The 19,065-nt window shown below is 41.7% G+C and overlaps 1 protein-coding gene across 2 annotated transcripts in view; it reads left to right on the top strand.

Moving 5' to 3' along the window:
• CHRNA6 (cholinergic receptor nicotinic alpha 6 subunit) overlaps positions 1–19,065 on the top strand; it is a 63,899-nt gene that overhangs the window by 40,475 nt on the left and 4,359 nt on the right. The window contains exons 2-6 of one of the 2 annotated variants that reach the window (XM_034410699.3): positions 5,030–5,515; positions 12,634–12,773; positions 14,864–14,908; positions 16,436–16,545; positions 16,641–17,628. In XM_034410699.3, coding sequence (XP_034266590.2) covers positions 5,437–5,515; positions 12,634–12,773; positions 14,864–14,908; positions 16,436–16,545; positions 16,641–17,628 — 1,362 coding nt within the window. In that variant the 5' untranslated portion in view covers positions 5,030–5,436. Of the gene's footprint in view, positions 1–5,029; positions 5,516–12,633; positions 12,774–14,863; positions 14,909–16,435; positions 16,546–16,640; positions 17,629–19,065 lie in introns of those variants that run through there. The other variant, XM_087886414.1, reaches the window with a different exon arrangement.

Below are 19,065 nucleotides of genomic sequence, written 5' to 3'. Positions count from 1 at the left end.
AATGCGACAGTCTACAGAATGAGGCACGTCTTGGCTGCAGTCTCTAGAGACAGTGGAGAAAATGCACGAAGCAAATAAAATTGAGGTTGCACCCTTTTTTCCCCTACCTTTTAGACTCAGTCCTATCAGATCCAAATTGATCCTCCTTGGCCCCAAACAAAGCCCCCTTCAATCCCATCTAAACCAAAGACAAGAAACCTTGTTTACCTGCCCACAGCACAACCCAGGGACAGCCCTAACAAGGGATCTGCGAAACAGAGAAAATCCAACATTCCATCCTGAATGTGGGAGACACTTAACATTCCATCTTAACAATGGACCACTTCTCCAGCTCCAGTGCAACTCTTGAAAGAGCAGTTTTGCCTAGCAATAGCTATAACTTCTGATACATGAAGAAGGACCTCTTTAGGATATATTACATCCTTTCCCCTGGTATTGTAGTGGTGTTTGAAGCATGACCCCCTGATGGACATTAGAGCATCTGTGTAGAAATTCTGGTATACCGTATTTTTCGGAGTATAAGACACACCGGACTATAAGATGCACCTACTTTTTTTGGTGAGGAAAACAAGAAAAAGAAATCTTCCTCTGCCTCCCAGCAATTTTGCCTCCTTGCAGCAAACAGCAAATAGCCTGCTTTACTTTTATTTTCGTTTTCAGCATAGCTTGATTAGCACAAGGAAAAGAAAAATCTGCTCCCAGCAATTTACTTCCTTGCAGCAAGCAGCAGAGGCCCACGCAAAACAGCTGAGAGCAAAACAGCTGAGAGTCGGGAGGCCGATCCAATCAACTTGTGCTAATTAGGCTGTGCTGAAGCTGAAACGAGCCATTTCTTCTTGCTGCTTGCTGCAAGGAGGTAAATTGCTGGGAGGCAGCGGTCAAAGGGTGGGGGCCAGTGGGTGGGCAAGGCTATATTTGGTTTATAAGATGCACCTAAATTTTCACCCCCTTGTAGGGGGGAAAAAGGTGCATCTTATACTTCGAAAAATATGGTACTCTTGTGCAGGGTCCATCTTCAGGTATTAAATTCATTCATTGATTTATCCATCCATCTGTATATCACCTCAATCACTGAAATAACCCTTACATGCTAAGGTTACAAACCAGAGGTGAAATCCAGCAGGTTCTGACAGGTTCTAGAGAACCAGTAGTGGAAATTTTGAGCAGTTCGGAGAACCAGTAGTGGAAATTTTGAGTAGTTTGGAGAACCGGAAACTACCACCTCTGACTGGCCCCAGAGTGGGGTGGGAATGGAGATTTTCCCCCAGGAGTGGGGAGGGCATGGGGATTTTGCAGTATCCTTCCCCTGAAGTGGGATGGGAATGGAGATTTTGCAGTATCCTTCCCCTGCCACGCCCACCAAGCCATGCCCACTGAACTGATAGAAAAAAAATTGGATTTCACCACTGCTACAAACCATCATAAAATTAATTAAAATGACAAAAACCAAGTAACAAAACATCTCCACACACTGGGGAAGATAATCTGAAACATTTCTGCCCAACTTCTGGTGCTACAGGCAGAGCCACTCTTCTCAGCCTTCTCAAACCATAAGCAAAACTCTCCTTTTGGATAAAGGTTGGCCTTTAGGTCATCTTATTATACAGTGTTTTGATTTATTTACTTTTTGATTAACTTAACAGGCTTGAACTCTCCAGTTCAAGAGGACTCTGAGCGGTTTGTATTCCCTTCTTACAACCAAAGGGTTGAAATGCAAGAGCAATGTAATAAAATAACAGAACTGCGATAAGAAATAATAAGAACAAGTTACTAAAAATGGGAATAAAGTCACAGAAAGGAGAAACATCTCAACACAGCCCAGGGTGTGGGATATTCACTTTGAATTAGATTCTGGGTTCTGGGCTGAAGAGCCTTGAGCCTCTCTGTGTCTCTTTATACATGATAAGGTAACCTAAATGATTTTATTCACTTACAAAATGGGAAAGACTTTTTATGCTCACCATAGCTGCTATTCTTGAAGTTACATTTTAGGCTGTGAAGATGGGAGAAAACAAGCTTTCATTATCAAGCATTAAATTCCTTTGGGCCAACCTGCTTACATATGTTGGTGCTGGGAGGGTTGAGTCTAAGGAAAGGTTGGCAGATGCTACGAATCACCACAGCTAGAAGGTGTTGGAGAAAAGTGGTAGGTGCTTGGATGTTATCCAGCTGATTCAGTGTGTTTCTTGGAAATTGGTTGTTATTTGTTTCCTCCTCGGGTCTAACTAGAAGAGAACAATGATTGGTTATTTTTTGTGGCCTTTGAGCAGGAATCTGCTTTCAGTCTCCCTGCAAAGGACAATGTCCTTCTTGGCTCAGTCAGGATGTGGAGGGCAATGCCTGTAGAAGAGTGATAGGGTAGTTGTGCATCCCAGAAGTGCTGGGAACTGAGGCAGGGTGCTACCCCCACCACCTGGGGAGCCCAACAGGAGAAGGGTAAACTCTGTTCCCATAGGAAGCCTTCTCTGAGAATGTGGGTTCCAACAACCCTCCCTTCTGTTACTTCTTATCCCATTTCTTACTTGCTCTGGGGCTCAGTGGTGGGTTGCTACCGGTTCTCCCCAGTTCGGGCGAGCCAGTAGCAGAAATGGTGAAGTGAGAGCGAACCAGTTTGGTCTGACTGTCAGTTGGGCCCTCCCGCCCGGCCCTGCCCTATACCTACCTATATTTGTTCATTTTTAGTCCAGCTGATAGGCGCAGTAGAGGGGATTGCTGTGCTTCAGCTGTTCTGAAGTTCAATGCACTTGCGCGAAGTGCAAGTTTGACATGTGTGCGAGTGAAGCGAACCAGTGATAACACCGGTTGAAACCCACCACTGCTGGGGCTGGTTATTATCTCATTAGATATTATCTCATTAGATAATTAGGTGTGTGTAGTGTGTTATGCCCTGCTTTGCATCCCCTAAAATTGTCTGTTTCTTCAGATAAAATGAAGGGTGGCTGAAGTGTTGTAAAGGCAACTGCCAGCTCATGTTCTAAAATTTGGGGGCAAGACCCGAGCAGCAAAATGTCTTGGTCTGTTCCTGGGTCAGGTTTTAAAATGATGGTGGTTTCTATGTTTCTATTTCAATTTAGAATAAGAGATTGTTTTACTATATTCAGTATTTATATCTGAACTGAAGAATGTTGGGAGTCTTTTTTTTCCTGCCTTGTTACTTTTTGACTTTTTTCCCTCTCCTGATTTTTCCTTTTTTGTTACTTTATATTTTATCTCTCTTTGAAGCATAATAAAATTGATCAATGGAAATAGTCAAGGATTATGGTAGATGTAATCCCCCTGAGAATTGGATAGCACTGACCCTTGCATTTTCTCCCTGGCACTAAGGCGAGGATATTATATGAACCCAATATGTATTTTTTAAATTATGTTTCAAAGCAAGTATTATTTAAAAGGGCTTGGCTGCATTGTATTGCACTGCATTTATTTGATTTTGCTCTGTTTTTGTGTCTTTATGCATTGTTAACCACCCAGAGTCACTAGGCTGAGATAGGCAAGAAAATAATTGACAGCTATGAAAAACAACTAATGGTGAAAGTGGGAGGGGGTGCTGTTATTTTTCTTTTTCCAGTATTTTTCATTCTTTCCTTACCCAAGGGGAGGGGGCATATCATCCTTGTTAAAAATCTGAACCAGTCATTTTTAGGAGGATATTCTGAAATAAGTAAGAGAATTTCTTGCAACTCCAAGAACCATAGTTTGTCCATTGCGAATGGCGGTAAATATATGTTTGTCCCAGAATAATGTTGCAGGATCCAATCTGAGTGAGTCACTAGGACCAAAGCTTTATTCTTCCAAGATTTTGGGATCGTGCTGGACCCCATCATCAGGGAACTTCCCTCTCTCCAGAATATTTGCACTGGGCTGTACTACACGTTGTATTAATGTGGTTCCTGGTTGTGTGTAGCTTTAAGTTGCTCACTGCGCAGCTTTAAATTTGTCCATTACGGGTATCAGCAAAGCATCCTGGGAGGCTGAATTTAACTCTTCCCTTTGGCATGAAAGCCAGTTGAGTGATTTTGGGCTGTTTCCTCTCAGCCCGACTCATTTTGGAGAGTTGCTGTGGATAAAATAGGAGTTGGGAGCATATGGTATGCTGCCTTGACTTGTACAAATTAAAAGTGGAATATAAATCTAATACTTTAAAAAAAAAATCAGTGAAGTGGATATTCCATGAAGATAAGGTGGGAACATCAGTATAATGAATAGGATTCTCTCTCCACTTCAGACAGGTTGCGTATATAGAATAGAATAGAATAGAATAGAATAGAATAGAATAGAATAGAATAGAATAGAATAGAATAGAATAGAATAGAACAGAGCAGGAAGGGACCTTGGAGATCTTCTAGTCCAGCCCCCTACTCAAGCAGGAGGACTTATTTGTTAATTAACAAATGAAAGTAAAAAGATAAGATGAATAAATAATGATTAATGATGGATAAGGGACTGTACATTTAAATATGTTGATGAAAAATAAAAATAAAAAACTTTTTTTTAAAAAAAGCAGGAGGACCTATACTATTTCAGATAAGTGACTGTCTGGACTCTTCTTAAAAATGTCCACTGCTGGAGTGCCCACGATTTTTGAAGGCAAGCTGTTCCACTGTTTAATTGTCCTCACTGTTAGGAAGTTTCTCCTTAATTCCAGTTTGCTTCTCTCTTTGATTAGTTTCCAACCATTGTTTCTTGTTCTGCCCTCTGGTGCTTTGGAGAATAATTTGACCCCCTCTTCTTTGTGTGGCAGCCCCTCAAATACTGGAATACTGCTATCATGTCACCCTTAATTCTTCTTTTCTTTAGACTAGTTATTACTTTTCTTAATAGGTCCGTAGGCAAACATTGGGGAAGTGAGACTCACCCACATGCCTTGAAGTTCTTGCTCAGGTAAGTTTCACTCTTGCTTTGATTTCAGCCTCTCATGCATCTGAGCCAAGACAACCAGGAGACAATCCACTTACAGTTCCAAAGATTTGTGTATACAAAATATTAAAAAAAAAATAGAAAGAGCTTCAAAGCTACATTTCTCTTTCAGATCCACACTGCAGCACAGCCTGAGAGACAGGGCAGTACCTGGGATGTGCATCTTTTATTACACTACTACACGGTGTGTCTCCACTGCACAGATCTTTCTCCAGTGCGTAGCCCTTCATACATACCACATGCATACAAATTTGAAACGTGAGGAATCATCAGTCAAGTTTGCCTTCAAGATAGTTAAACTCTCCCATCACTGGAAGATTTTCTCTCTCCTCTGAAGGATGTTGCATTATTGAAAGCCACTGTTCTGGCTAGGACTGCAGCACCAAATGCAAAATTGAAATAACCACTGCAGCGTTGAAGATTTGAGGGTCTTATTCCCTTCCTGGCCCCTTTGTTTCTATCCTCAAAGCCCATTTCTTTCGTTCTCTTGAGAGAAATCATCCACTTACTCTTCCAACAATGTTTCTGCAGAAATGGTCGGTGCTTCTTTATTTCACTTTCTATTTAAGGGGACCTGTGAGCTTTTTCCTTCTCCAAGGTAAGTTCATTTTCTTATATTTCTCTCCATCTTTCTGGCAGTCTTCCCTCCACAGCCAGCCCTTTCTGGGTTATACCTTTGTAATTTAAGCCTTTTTAACCCCGTTGCGTGCATTTGGAAAGAAACCATTTCTATATGCTTTTAATATCTGAAACCTTGTTAAATAGGATGACCCACATATTGTTAAGGCTCTTTTGTTACCAAAGGGAAAAAAATACTTGATTTTCATCCTTGAGAAAGCATACGTGGGCTTTCCTTGCTCTGCTGCAATTTAAATGAAGAAAGTATTATATTTACTGTAATAAAGTATAAATTATGAACTATTTCAGAATCAGTCGTATTATACTGGGAGGCAGCGTTAGTCTGTTGGCTTCTATTTCTACCACGTATATTGACTTGAAGAATGATCTGTTTGGACAGTGGCTGACTGGGGAATAAATCCTATGGAATTCAGTGGAATTTACCTCCTTAGTAAGGTATTGAGACATCTGGCTGAAAATGCCACTTTGTGAATGATTACAATGAGTGGAGAAAGTAAAACACAAGGATTAAGAGGCTGCCACATCAAAATGTTCCCTTTTGATCCCAAAGCTTTGGCAGTCGTGATAAGCAAAATGTGACAGTTGCCCCCCTCCCTTTTTTTTTTTAGATCTAAAGAAAAAGTTCACAGCTCCTTCTTTCAGTTATGGTTGCCTACATTTTACTAGCGTATGTCTTTAAAAAGTCTGACAACAACATTGTAAGCAGAAAAGGTTTCTGTTGTGGGAAATGGTAATTGATGGGGGGAGAGGGGAAATACCTATTCAGTTTGGTCAAATTAGGCAACTTTTTTAAAATGTGTGTGCAAGCCGGATGTAAAAAAATATGGCAACACTGCTTATTCTCATGCTTACAATCAGTCACTTGTCCAGCCATTGTTCCAGAACAACATAGGGGAACTTTTGATTTTAGTTCTTGTCCTTTTGTCAAGAATGATCAGTGGACAGATGCAGGAAAATTATCCTGTGTTTGTAGTTTTAACAAGAAAGTAAAATACAGAAGTGAGCAGATGAAGTGTTTAATGGGACAACTGTTAATTCTCATACTCTGTGGATCAAGAGGCATGATAGTGCTAGGCAAGTATCATGCCCCCCCCTTTAATGCAAACATGGAATTGAGAGAAATCTCCCTGAATTTTGGTCCACAGAGTTTGTACAGCTGTACCTGATGCTGCTGTGTCTGAGCATGTGGACCAGAGTTTCTTTCTTTTGGGAACTTTAAGATGTGTGGAGTGGACTTCAACTCCCAGAATTCCTTAGCCAGCTAACTCTTCTAAACATAATCCAGGGAATTCCCCCTGCATGACATGGCCAAAGTAAGGGAGACACAGTTTTGTGATTTTTGTCTTCTAGTGACATGTCTGGTGTTAGCACTCTGCTCCAGTATTTACTTGTTAGTCCAAAGCTTACTTGTTAGCAGGGCTGTCAAACTTGCGGCCCATGGGCCAGATGCATCACTCGCTGGCCACGCCCACACCTGGTTTAGCAAAGGGGGGGAAAGTCACTATACATCACGTGCTGCCGCCATGACGACATGAGTTTGACACCCCTGATCCAAGGAATATGCAGGAGTCTTCTCCAGCACCACAGCTCAAACGAGTTGATTTTCTTCCTGTCTTGCTTTTTTAAGGTCCAACATTCAGAACCCTAGGTTTACACCAATAAAGACTCTTGCAAATCTGGTAGTACATTTCTCCCCAGGTTGCCTTCTTTCTCAAAACCTAAGAAACAAGGGAAGGTACCTTCTGAGTTGTTTGCCACACCCATATTCCAGTTATGGGCTAAGATGCCTCTTATCAGACCATTCCCTTGACTGTGACTTTCCCACTGTCTCCCAAGGTCATTCTCAGATACCATTACATCTTGTTAAATCAATACCCATCTGCCTTCATATTCTATTCATAAGACAGGCAGCACACAGCTACCAATCAAGCTTCTGTAAGATGCCCAGAAACAAACCAGGTCAGTCATTTCAGAAGCCTGTCGGACCAGAAGTGAAATTGTAAGTGCTTAAGTATTCCACGGTTCAGCGCTGCCCTTCTGGCCTCACACCAAAAAGGGCATACAAATAGCGCCCGGTTTTGCTGCTTAGGCATGACTGCTGTGAATATATCTGATGATTTTCTTAGCTACCATTTTTTAGATCGTAAAGGAGTAAGTCAATTTGGCTAAAGCAGGAGATGATCACATACTGGGATTTCCAGCTTATGTTGTCCTACTTTTTCAAGCACTGCCTTAGCATGTGTATTTCTAGGAAAGTCAACTTTAGTGGGAAAGAAAAATGAACAGTGACCATGTTGTCTATGTAAAGCAATATGGAATGAATAACTACCTAGTGTAATTACAATGTATAGTTATAATTTATAGTATATAGATATAGTTCTTACAATGTCCCTGCAATATCTCCATATGGAATCATCCATATTTTTATCTAGGATACTTCATTCCATCCCCCTTGGCTGTTGTTTTCTCCCCAAAGTCACTCAAAATTTCATAAATACCAAAAATGCTCAGCCTTCACTAGGTTTGTTTTTGGGAAGGATTATGTCTATTATCCTTGTGTCTTTCCCCTCCCATCAGAGCTGAAATCTACTTATCTTCCCTACCGGTTCAGAAGTGCATGCACCGTGTGTGCGCACTGGCTCCGCTCACATGCACACATCAAGTGCACACACGGACCCTCTGCACATGCACAAACTCTTCTGCACATGCACAGAGGGTAAAAAACAGGTTACTTCCTGGTTAAAACCAGGAAGTAATGATGACTGGGCAGGTGAGCAGAGCCTCACGCTGCCGTCGCTACCGGTTCTCCGAACCACCCACTGTTCTGCCCCAGCTACGGACCCCAAAGAACGCAGCACACACAAAGTCCGTTCAAACCTTGGTTTAATAAATAAATAAATCAGTCTTTTACAAAAACAGCTGTTAATTAACTGCACTAACAGCTGCCAAGAATTCAAAGAATAATAACTGAAAGCTTACTGTGGTTGTCAGAATGCCCAGAAGCAATTTGCAGGAAGCTGATAAGATAAGCAAGACAAGACAGAAGGTATGTGAACGAAGTTGTTCCCTGCAAATTGCTTTAGTCGGCGTTCCTCCTTAAATAGGCTAAGGGAGTGGCCAATTAGCCCCAAGCCTTACTCTCGAGGAGACCTCCTCCTCAGGAGCCACTCCTGCCTTTTGGCAGCTCTGCCCACCCATGCATCGAGAAGAGGCTCCTCCTCTTCGTCCTCTTCACTTAAGGGAGCTTCTGGAGGTTCTGAAGGCCCTGGCTGAATCCCCGCTTCTGGCACCACATCTTCTCCAGCCTCCTCATTGTCCGACTTGAGTGCCAGCTGCACAGGCTGCTGGCACAGCACCACACCAGCCTCCTTGCTGTCTGAATCAGCTACTAGCTGAACAAGCCGCGTATGGGCCACATCACCCACCGCCATTGCTACCAGTTCGACCAAACCGGTCCGAACCAATAGCATTTCAACCCTGCCTCCCACCCTACCCCCATAGGATCTGTTTAGTTTTCTATTGAAAATCTTAACAATAACTCCCTCTTCTATGATGTTGCCTGGGGAATTCTGGGAATTAAAGTCCAGACATCTTAAAGTTGAGAAACATTGCCAGACTCTACGGTTGTTGCCTTGTTTTCTTGCTCTTTGTCCTATAGCCTTGTCTATCAATTGAATCTTAGGTTCTCTTTCCCCCCAAATGTCCAGTTCCATATTGAGAGAGCGAAGAATCACTTTCAAATCTTTGTTCAGCTATTCTAAACCTGTTTCTTTTGTGCCTTTCCCCTTGCTGAATTAAAGAGTTGCTTACCCACACTTCCTAGCAGAAAACAAAAGTTGTGTTAAATTTAATGGTCCTGTTGCTGATCCTTCTTCTGCTTCCGTTGCACCCCACTCTGACAAACTGCCAAATGGTATCATCCTGATTTTGCACATACTGTCCATAATATGCAACATGACTGGTTGATTTCTTCAGTTTTGCTGTTTTTCCTGCACTTCATATCACCAGCCAATGGGAAAAAATATCCACCAATTATAGTACTGAAGCAGGTTTGGGATGTATCTTGCTTCAGGAGTCTATCCTCCCTGCCTGTCGTCTGTCCACCTCCACCCTTTTCTGTCATAACTAGCTAAATAACAATTTTTTTTAAAAAAAAATTCTGATCAAAGGGAGTTAAATCAGAAGTAGAACTTTGAGGACTTCCTTGCACTGCTTTGTTGTGTAACTTATGGGCTTTTTGGGGCTAGGAGTAAAACCTTTCTACTTCAAGTGACTGGGAAAATAATAAAATGACCCACCCTAGAGTTTGCTGTGGCTGCTTTGTAAAGCAAGGAAAAAAGGAGGAAAGTCAGAGAAAGGGGAAAAAACTAATCAAATGATTAAAAGCAATTTTTAGGGGTTTCAAAATCATCAAACCCTTACAAAGCAAGGGTTATATCAATTGTGCAATGAACTCATGGTAATAGAAAGTAAGAAAAGGCTTGGAAACAAACTACTAGGACAATGATGGCGAACCTTTTCGGCACCGAGTGCCGAAAAGGTCGCGCAGAAACGTTGCACATGTGCGCATACACTCATCAGGGCCACGCTCCGGAAAAGCAAACTTCCGGGTTCTAGCTCGCATGCGCACCTGATGATCAGCTGGCCGGCGTGCATATACATGCCGGATTTTGGCACTGCTGTGTGTGCAAAAGGATCGCACTCTGGAAAAGCCGAACTTCTGTGTTCTGGCGCGCATGCACACCTGACAATCAGCTGGCCAGCGCGCATGCGCACACTGGTTTTTGACGCTGCCGCATGCACAAAGGACAGCTAATCATCGCATGCCAGAAACCCAGAAGACAAACAGGCAAGGCCGCGCGTGCTGGGCGACATGGCTTCGCGTGCCACTTGGGCACGCGTGCCATAGGTTCGCCATCACGGTACTAGGAGGTTCTTTTTTTAAAATTCCAGATATGTGCATTTTTATACTTCAACTTTGTTTACACAAATACATAGAGCAGCTTAAACAGTAACCATAGATACACCTCAATTTAGAATTTCTCTCCCTTCTTTTCCTTTCTGTGGGCAACCAAAGCCAACTTGCAGAGTAGTGCTGGGTTCTACTCAGGAGAGAATGGGATGGATTCTGCCTATAATTTCTCTTTTCACCTCTTCAACTTTGGGCTAAACTTACAAGGGCTATAGGGTAAAACACTTGAGCATTGCCATTGCACAGCTTTAATAGATCACTGGCACAGCAACCGCTGTGTTCAACTGTGTGAGAGATGGAGAGTCTCTAGAGACCCATGGGAGCAGGGGGGGGGGCTGCCTGAATTCATTTAAAATAGCCAACAAGCCCTGATTTAATCCCACCCACAACTGGTCACCTGTCTTTGCAAGTCTTACCCATTTTGCAACTGTAAAGTTGGGCAGATGGTTGGGAGAGGGCCAGCAGAGGTGGAAGCCTGGAGGAGAAAGTGGTGCAGCCAAGCCTGAAGGTCCCATTCTGGAAAGCACTACATCAATAGTGACCCAGGACAACTTAAGCCAATCTCATTCATGGATGAGATGAGAACACCATCGTTGAGATAACGGATAATAGAATATTGCTTGTACATACAGGTAGTCCTTGACTTACTACTGTTCATTTAGTGACTGTTCAAAGTTACAATGGCACTGAAAAAAGTGACTTATGATCATTTTTCACTGTTACAACCTTTGAGGCATCCCTGTGATCATGTGATCAAAATTCATATTTATGACCATTGCTGTGTCCTAAGGTCATGTGATCATCTTTTGTGACCTTCTGACAAGCAAAGTCAATGGGGAAGCCAGATTCACTTAACAACCGTGCTACTAATTTAACAACCGCAGTGATTCATTTAACAACAAAAAGAGTCATAAAAAATGGGACAAAACTCTCTTGACAAATTTCTCACTTAGTAGCATATGTTTTGGGCTCAGTTGTGGTCATAAATCGAGGACTACTTGTATTGAGAAGAAGGGGGGGCAATATTGAGATTAGAATACAGAGTTTATGTTTTGGTTGAGATGTTCTATAAAACATGAAATTTAAAGCCTAGACAAAGACGTAGGATGAGGTGTCATAGAAAGCTCTCATAAGCTTGTTCTAGAAAAGGGATATGATAACACGAAGTTCTTCCTATTTACTTACTTTGTGAAAGACAGGAGGAGGACCAAAAGGTTTCAGTGGTCAAGACATTTTTGTCCAGGAACAAGCTGTGGGGAGAGAGCACACAGCACCAATTCACTGCTCAGTAAAAAGACAGGATGAATTTGGCAATCCTACATGAATAGATGCCTTTCAGAGACTTGGGGCTTTGACTCCCCTCAGCAGTCACTAATGGCAATGGATTTTGGGAGTATAGATGGGTGCAATATGCCAAATGGATTGAACACTAACTTTCTGAAGAGACAGTCGCTTATGCACAGATGCAAGTTATATGAATGTTTTTTTCATCTAATCAATATGTAAGTCTTAGTCAAGCTATTTTTTTTTCCAATCTGCAATCCATATTTGTGATATGAATCCATGATCAATTTTATTCCCATTTATTTAGCATGGGAATTGCCTGATGTATACTGTCCTACTATTATTATTATGGTTCGTCGCGTAGTCAGCCAGATGTTTAGACTGGTCTTGGCATTTTTATCTGCCTATGGAGTCCTTTCCAAGGATCTGGGATAGGCAGATGTTCTTGTTTGATGGTCTCATGATGTAAACTGTTCCAGAAAGCTGTTCAAGAAATTATCTCAGGATGTAAGCTGTTCCAAGTAAAGCTGCCTTTTGCAATTGACTGATGGGGACTTTGTCAATGCCAGTTATTTCTTAATTGCTTCAAATTAAGTTGTTGATTCAAAGGGCATTAATTTAGAAACCCACATGCAGTAGTGCCATACACTTACAAACAGCTGAATAATTGGAATTTATGTAATCTAAATCAACTTTCCCCCGCTCTATGTCCTCCATGTATTTTGAACCAACTTCCATTATCCCAGCCAGCATATCACCAGCTAGTGACCTTACCTCACTTTGAAGGACTTATTATTCTTATTTCCTTTTTTCCTACCCAGGTTGTTTGGCAAGTAAATCGGAAGAAAGACTTTTTCGCAAACTGTTCTCCCGTTACAACCAGTACATCAGACCTGTAGAAAATGTGTCCTATCCCGTGAAGGTGCATTTTGAAGTGGCAATTACCCAGCTTGCAAATGTGGTATGTTTGCTATGTTTGCAGGGTTTGCACCATCTCACATTTCAGTCATTGACTGAAAAGTAAGAAATATTCCTTGCAAAGGATTAAAGATCACTCATCACCAGGGACTAAAGGAGAGAAAGCATCACTAGTGTGTCCCCAAGGTGCTTTTCCAAAAAGCAACTGGATTTTGGTGTGTGTGTTTTTACAGTCCATTTGTCTTTTGTAAAAGAACCTTTAGATTTCTTGCTGGAGAGCTTACTAAGGATTCATTTTTGCAGGTTTCTCTCCCTCTTAGCAGATCATTCAGGATGTTCTCTGCAGTAAGATTCCCTCTAGCAACTCCCTGGTTATTGATTGCCTTTCCACCACAATTTATTATAGGTAAAGATCTTTCAGCAAAAAAAAAAAAAGACACTCTGCATATAATATGTTTTCTTGGTATTTCTCTGACTAGCAAGCCAGCCGCTAACCAACGGCTTAAATTACAGGGTATCAAGACAGCACGATGGAACAGAGTTCAGCTTCTTTCTCTGCTTATTGCTAAATCACAGTATTCAGAGGCGCAATATACTAATCAAGTCAGGTTCTTCACTTTATCTTTTACTTTCCCTGGAGGCTTTTCATTAATCAGAAGCTGCTGTCATTAACAAAATAATTAGAAAAGCTGCTATATTCTGAGCTCCTTTGGAGTTTGGGATTATGATGAGTTTGGAATTCTGCTTGAATGAGCAGCATTGATATTAGAGTTTCATTGTATGTGGGTATTAGAGTGCATTTAAAACTACTCCTTTTGTACCTGCTAACATTGGTTCTTCCCATCATGCTTTTTTGAAAACTAACCTCCTGGCCAAAATCCTGGACTTATTTGTTCAGACAGTCCATCATTTGCATGAGATCTATTCTCAAAGCTCTAGATTCCTTACAATTGTCAAAACAGAAGAGCATAATTAGTTGAAGCCACACTTCAAATATAGGGATGAGGTGGCTCAGTGGCTAAGACGCTGAGCTTGTCGATCGAAAAGTTGGCAGTTCAACGGTTCGAATCCCTAGTGCCGCGTAAAGGGGTGAGCTCCCGTTACTTGTCCCAGCTTCTGCCAACCTAGCAGTTCGAAAGCATGTAAAAAATGCAAGTAGAAAAATACGGATCACCTTTGGTGGGAAGGTAACATCATTCCGTGCGCCTTTGGCGTTTAGTCATGCCGGCCACATGACCACAGAGACATCTTGGACAGTGCTGGCTCTTTGGCTTTGAAACGGAGATGAGCACCGCCCCCTAGAATCGGGAATGACTAGCACATATGTGCGAGGGGAACCTTTACCTTTACACTTCAAATCCCATCACTACTCTCTACCTTTTTCGGATTCTCCTGAAGAAGATCACTATTAGTACAGTGTTCCTTAATGTTAATAAGATGGTACTCATCTTAATCTTCTACAAATCCCCCATGGATAACTTCAGATGAACTAGTTTGCGGTGTAAAGAGTAGCAAAGTCCATGCTTGGGGTACAAACAGAATTGTGTTGAATACAAATATTTTGTGACCGATTGCCAGGAAAGCAGTGGAACAGCAGGAAAAAGATGGGAAGAGGACATGCTACTCAGTGGCTGCACCCATGCAACCAAAACTTTACCCCTTATTTACACATGTTGTACTGATTACCAACTTGACTTTTTTGAACATACCCTCACAGATGCTCCTACTGCGATCCTATGGAGTTCTCCTGGATCCTGCTTAATCCTCTCTCCTAGAGATCTCATGTATAGAACATGCAACCGATCTTCTTTATGTGGCTGTAGTTTTTCAATAAACATTAATAGGGCTGTAATTTTTAAAAATGCATTGCCAACAACTATCTGGATCTACCTTAATATCCACAAATACTTTTTCAGCATCTTGTTTTCAATAGTTGTAAGTAAAGTATTCACAAACGTCCACAGACATTATCTGAAGGCAACACATTTTTCAACCAAGACTTCTATTCGTTGTTCCATAAATGTCCCCAGGATCCTTTCAAAGTTATTTAGGCTAACTGGAATGAGGTTTTATCCTTTGTTAACCAGATAGCCTGTCTGTAGAAATAAAGTGTTTGCCTCCTTCTGTCTGCAGGATGAAGTCAATCAGATCATGGAGACAAATCTCTGGCTGCGACATGTAAGCAAAATTTTGTGCATCGGTGTGTCAGTGTATGTGTGTGTTTATTGCCATGCTGGTTTTAGAGATGAGATCACAATGGGTACTGGGATTCAGAAGAGATTTGGATAGGGAAAAAAAATCAGGAACTATTTAGAGATGTTCCAGGGCTCAGTATATTCATAGCAAAAGCACATATGTATTCATCCATTTATTCTTCAATATATTAAGCCCTTGATTTAATGGATAAACAAGGGAGATGGGTGTTCCTTAAAGCAAAAGGTCCATTCATTGATGAATGAGATGAGAACAACAAAAAAAAAGAGAGGGCAGGAACTAAAGTCACAGCCAGGGAAAAAAGGCAACACAAGCAATGGATGTTTGAGGGCTAGTACTATGATTAAAAGTATTCTAGTAACCATAAGTGCACCTGAAAATGAACTATAGGCAAGAAACTCCTTAGAGATTGGATTGGTCAGAACCATCGCCCTAGTTTACAAACCAGATTCAGCAAACAGCGAGAAGAGATTTCAGAGGCAACAATGGCATTAGTGGAGGAAACATACCTTCTTATCCAGGAAATTTGATCCATTAACTCCTAAGTCTGCTAAACCAAAGTAAACCAAATTGAGTCTTCACTATATTTTTAGTGGACTATTACAGAAGAAGAAGAAGAAGAAACAAAGAAGGGGAGTTATTAACTTGAAACTCATTCCCAATCTCATGAGTCCAAAAGAACGATGGAGGGAACTAGGTATGTCTAATCCAATGAAGAGAAGGACTAGGGTTGATATGATAGCAGTTCTCCTATACTTGAGGACCTGTCACAGAGAAGAGGAAGTCAATTTCTTCTCCAAAGCACCTGAAATCAGGACAAGACATGTGGAAGATCATTAAAGAGAAATCTAACCTAGAACTAAGGAGAAATTTCCAGGCAGTGAGAACAATTAATCAGTGGAATGGCTTGCCTTCAGAGGTTGTGGGTGCTCCAACACGGAAGGTTTTCCAGAAAAGATTGGACAACCATTTGTCTAGTATGGTATTGGATCTCCTGCCATGAGCAGGAGGTTGGACTAGAAGACCTCCAAGTCCTTTTCAACCCTATTATTCTATGTTTCATTGTTCAAATAATTCAGGGGTAGAGAAATTTAGCAATCCTGAGGGTGTTAAAACTTGGCTCCCAATATCCAATAGCAATAGCACTTAGACTTATATACTGCTTCATAGTGCTTTTACAGTCCTCTCTAAGTGGTTTAGAGTCAGCATATTGCCCCCAACAATCTGGGTCCTCATTTTTACTCACCTCGGAAGGATGGAAGGCTGTCAACCTTGAGCCAGTGAGATTTGAACTGCCAAACTGCAGCTAGCAGTCAGCTGAAGTAGCCTGCAGTGCTGCCCTCTAACTACTGCACCACCTCAGCTCCAATGGTCATGATGACTGCACCATTGCAATACCTTGAGGGCAACTTCAGTAATATTCTTAGTATGAGAATAACTTTACAGGTACAGTATATCATAGAGTTGAACACTTATTATTTCTCTCTTTAGATTTGGAATGATTATAAATTGAAATGGAATCCAGTGGAATTTGGTGGAATTGAATTTATCCACGTGCCGTCAGACAAAATTTGGAAACCTGATATTGTGCTATACAATAAGTATGAACATTCATCATTGTATTTTAGTCATATTAACATGTTTATTTTGAGTTAGAAGTGTACAATTTAAGATTCCCTTGTGCTTGCATCTGCAGTGCTGTTGGAGATTTCCAGGTTGAAGGACGGACCAAGGCTCTTCTCAGATACGATGGCACCATCACCTGGATACCACCTGCCATTTTTAAAAGCTCCTGCCCCATGGATATTACCTTCTTCCCCTTTGATCACCAGAACTGCTCCTTAAAATTTGGATCATGGACATATGACAAAGCCAAGATAGATCTTTTGATTATCGGTTCCAAAGTAGACATGAAAGACCTTTGGGAGAACAATGAATGGGAAATAGTTGATGCTTCTGGCTATAAACATGACATCAAGTACAACTGCTGTGAGGAAATCTATACGGATATAACCTACTCTTTTTATATCCGAAGGCTCCCCATGTTTTACACCATTAATCTGATTTTACCTTGCTTGTTCATTTCATTCCTGACTGTATTAGTATTTTATCTTCCATCTGACTGTGGAGAAAAAGTAACACTTTGTATCTCTGTCCTTCTTTCATTGACTGTTTTCTTGCTGGTCATCACAGAGACAATTCCCTCAACTTCTTTGGTCATCCCACTAGTGGGAGAATACTTGCTGTTCACCATGATATTTGTGACACTCTCTATTGTGGTGACAGTGTTTGTACTGAATATCCATTACCGGACTCCAACTATGCATACAATGCCCAACTGGGTCAAAACTGTCTTCCTTGGTCTTCTGCCTAAGTTTCTGATGATGAAGAGACCCACACAGAAACATGTCGACACCCAACCCCCCAAACCTGTGAAAGAAAGTGCCACTAAACCCAGCAAGCCCAAGGCTGATGAGCTTGCAGAAGTGAAAGTCCTCAGTGAGAACCGTTGCTGCCACTGTGACAACTCCAAGGACACGGGGGTGAGGAAGCAAAGGAGACAGAGTGGCCAATCTGCCAAAAGGGAGGCTGAGTCAGTCGAGTATTCCCCAGAGGTTAAAGAAGTCATTAACAGTGTTCAGTTCATCGCAGAAAACATGAGGAGTCAGAATGAAACTAAAGAGGTAAGAGCTCTGAAGAACAAGATTGATGGATTTCTAGCTCCAAAGGCTTCAGTCATTTGGGGGCATAGTTCTCTAATTGCGGTAGAAACCTAAACCTAGTTAGTTGAAAATAATTGCACCTGAGAGCTAGAGAGGTAAAATGATGCAACACTTCTGGCATGAATGGGTAAGCGGCTGCCAAATGGAGCTGTTTTAAGCAGCATCAGAATTGTTAAGTCCTGCTAGAACACGGGTGTCAAACTCGATCGTGTCATATGATGTATCATGACGGTTTTTGCCTTTGCGGAACTGGGGTGGGTGTGGCCTGCACGTGATGCATCCAGCCCACAGGCCACCAGTTTGACACCCCTGTGCAAGAAGAAGTGAAATTGGATAGGACATTCTACTCTGGTTTTCAGTTTCCTCTATCAACAGAGAGGACTACAGACAGGACAAAAGGGACCTCATGCTAGCTGTGTCTCAATTACCAGAGGCACAATTTCAGGGATTGCCCTGAATGAGATTCAGCTGATTAACAGAAGTTCTCCAGAGCTTTAGAAAAAATTCACTGGAAATTGTTGTGGCTTAAACATGAAGCCTTCTGTGGGCGAAACATGTCCTCTACCATTAAGCCATGATAGTGGACACAACTATCTCTTGCATTGCTTAACACTGATCATCTAACTGTTGATGGCAGAGTAAACACAATTGTAGAAAAGGGAGACCAACTGATTCTACATTCCAGTAAGGGAAAGGGAAAACCATAGTTGTGATCTAACTAGGTGCAGACTGACATAGGATAATGCTAGGCTAATACAACTAACACAAAGACAAGGAAAACCAACTGCATATAGAGCACCCAGGGAAGTGTTTGAGAGCCCCTTTGCAAAACACTGAGTGCTTGTATCTCCTTGCCTGGCTTTTCACTGCTTACTTACTCCATGCTTTCTTTTTCGGATGCCAAAACATAATAATGGCTCTGTGAAGATTCTTGCTCCTTCTTCCTTTCATTGTTCATTCTCTTCAAGGAGACAGATAAACAGGCAACAATGCAAGAAGGAGAAAGAAGGAGTAGTAGTTCCAGGGTTGGCATTGGCCTCCTACTGAGTTATGGGACTTGGTAGATGCCCAGCTGTCCCAAACCAGATACCTTCCAAATCTGATGACCTGTGAATTTCTAGCAGCAAGAGAACAGCTATGGTAGCTGAAGTTCAGGACAACAGGCTAAGGAACACTAATCAAGAGCAAAGATGAATAGATAGTTGAAAGAGTCCAATTAACCAAGTATCTTCATGTACAGTGGTACCTCAGTATTCGACTGCTTCAAAACTCTTTGAATTTGGTACTTGATGCATTTTGATGTGAAAATGTTGTCCCGGTACTCGTTGTTTGTTTGCTACTCACCATGCTGCAAAAAGGAAGGAAGGAAGGAAGGAAGGAAGGAAGGAAGGAAGGAAG

Source organism: Pantherophis guttatus, chromosome 2, assembly GCF_059756535.1.
Source record: "Pantherophis guttatus breed Tessera chromosome 2, ASM5975653v1, whole genome shotgun sequence".
Taxonomy (NCBI): Eukaryota; Metazoa; Chordata; class Lepidosauria; order Squamata; family Colubridae; genus Pantherophis; species Pantherophis guttatus.
Note: the sequence above shows the minus strand (reverse complement) of the source record. Positions and strands in the feature narration are given on the sequence as shown.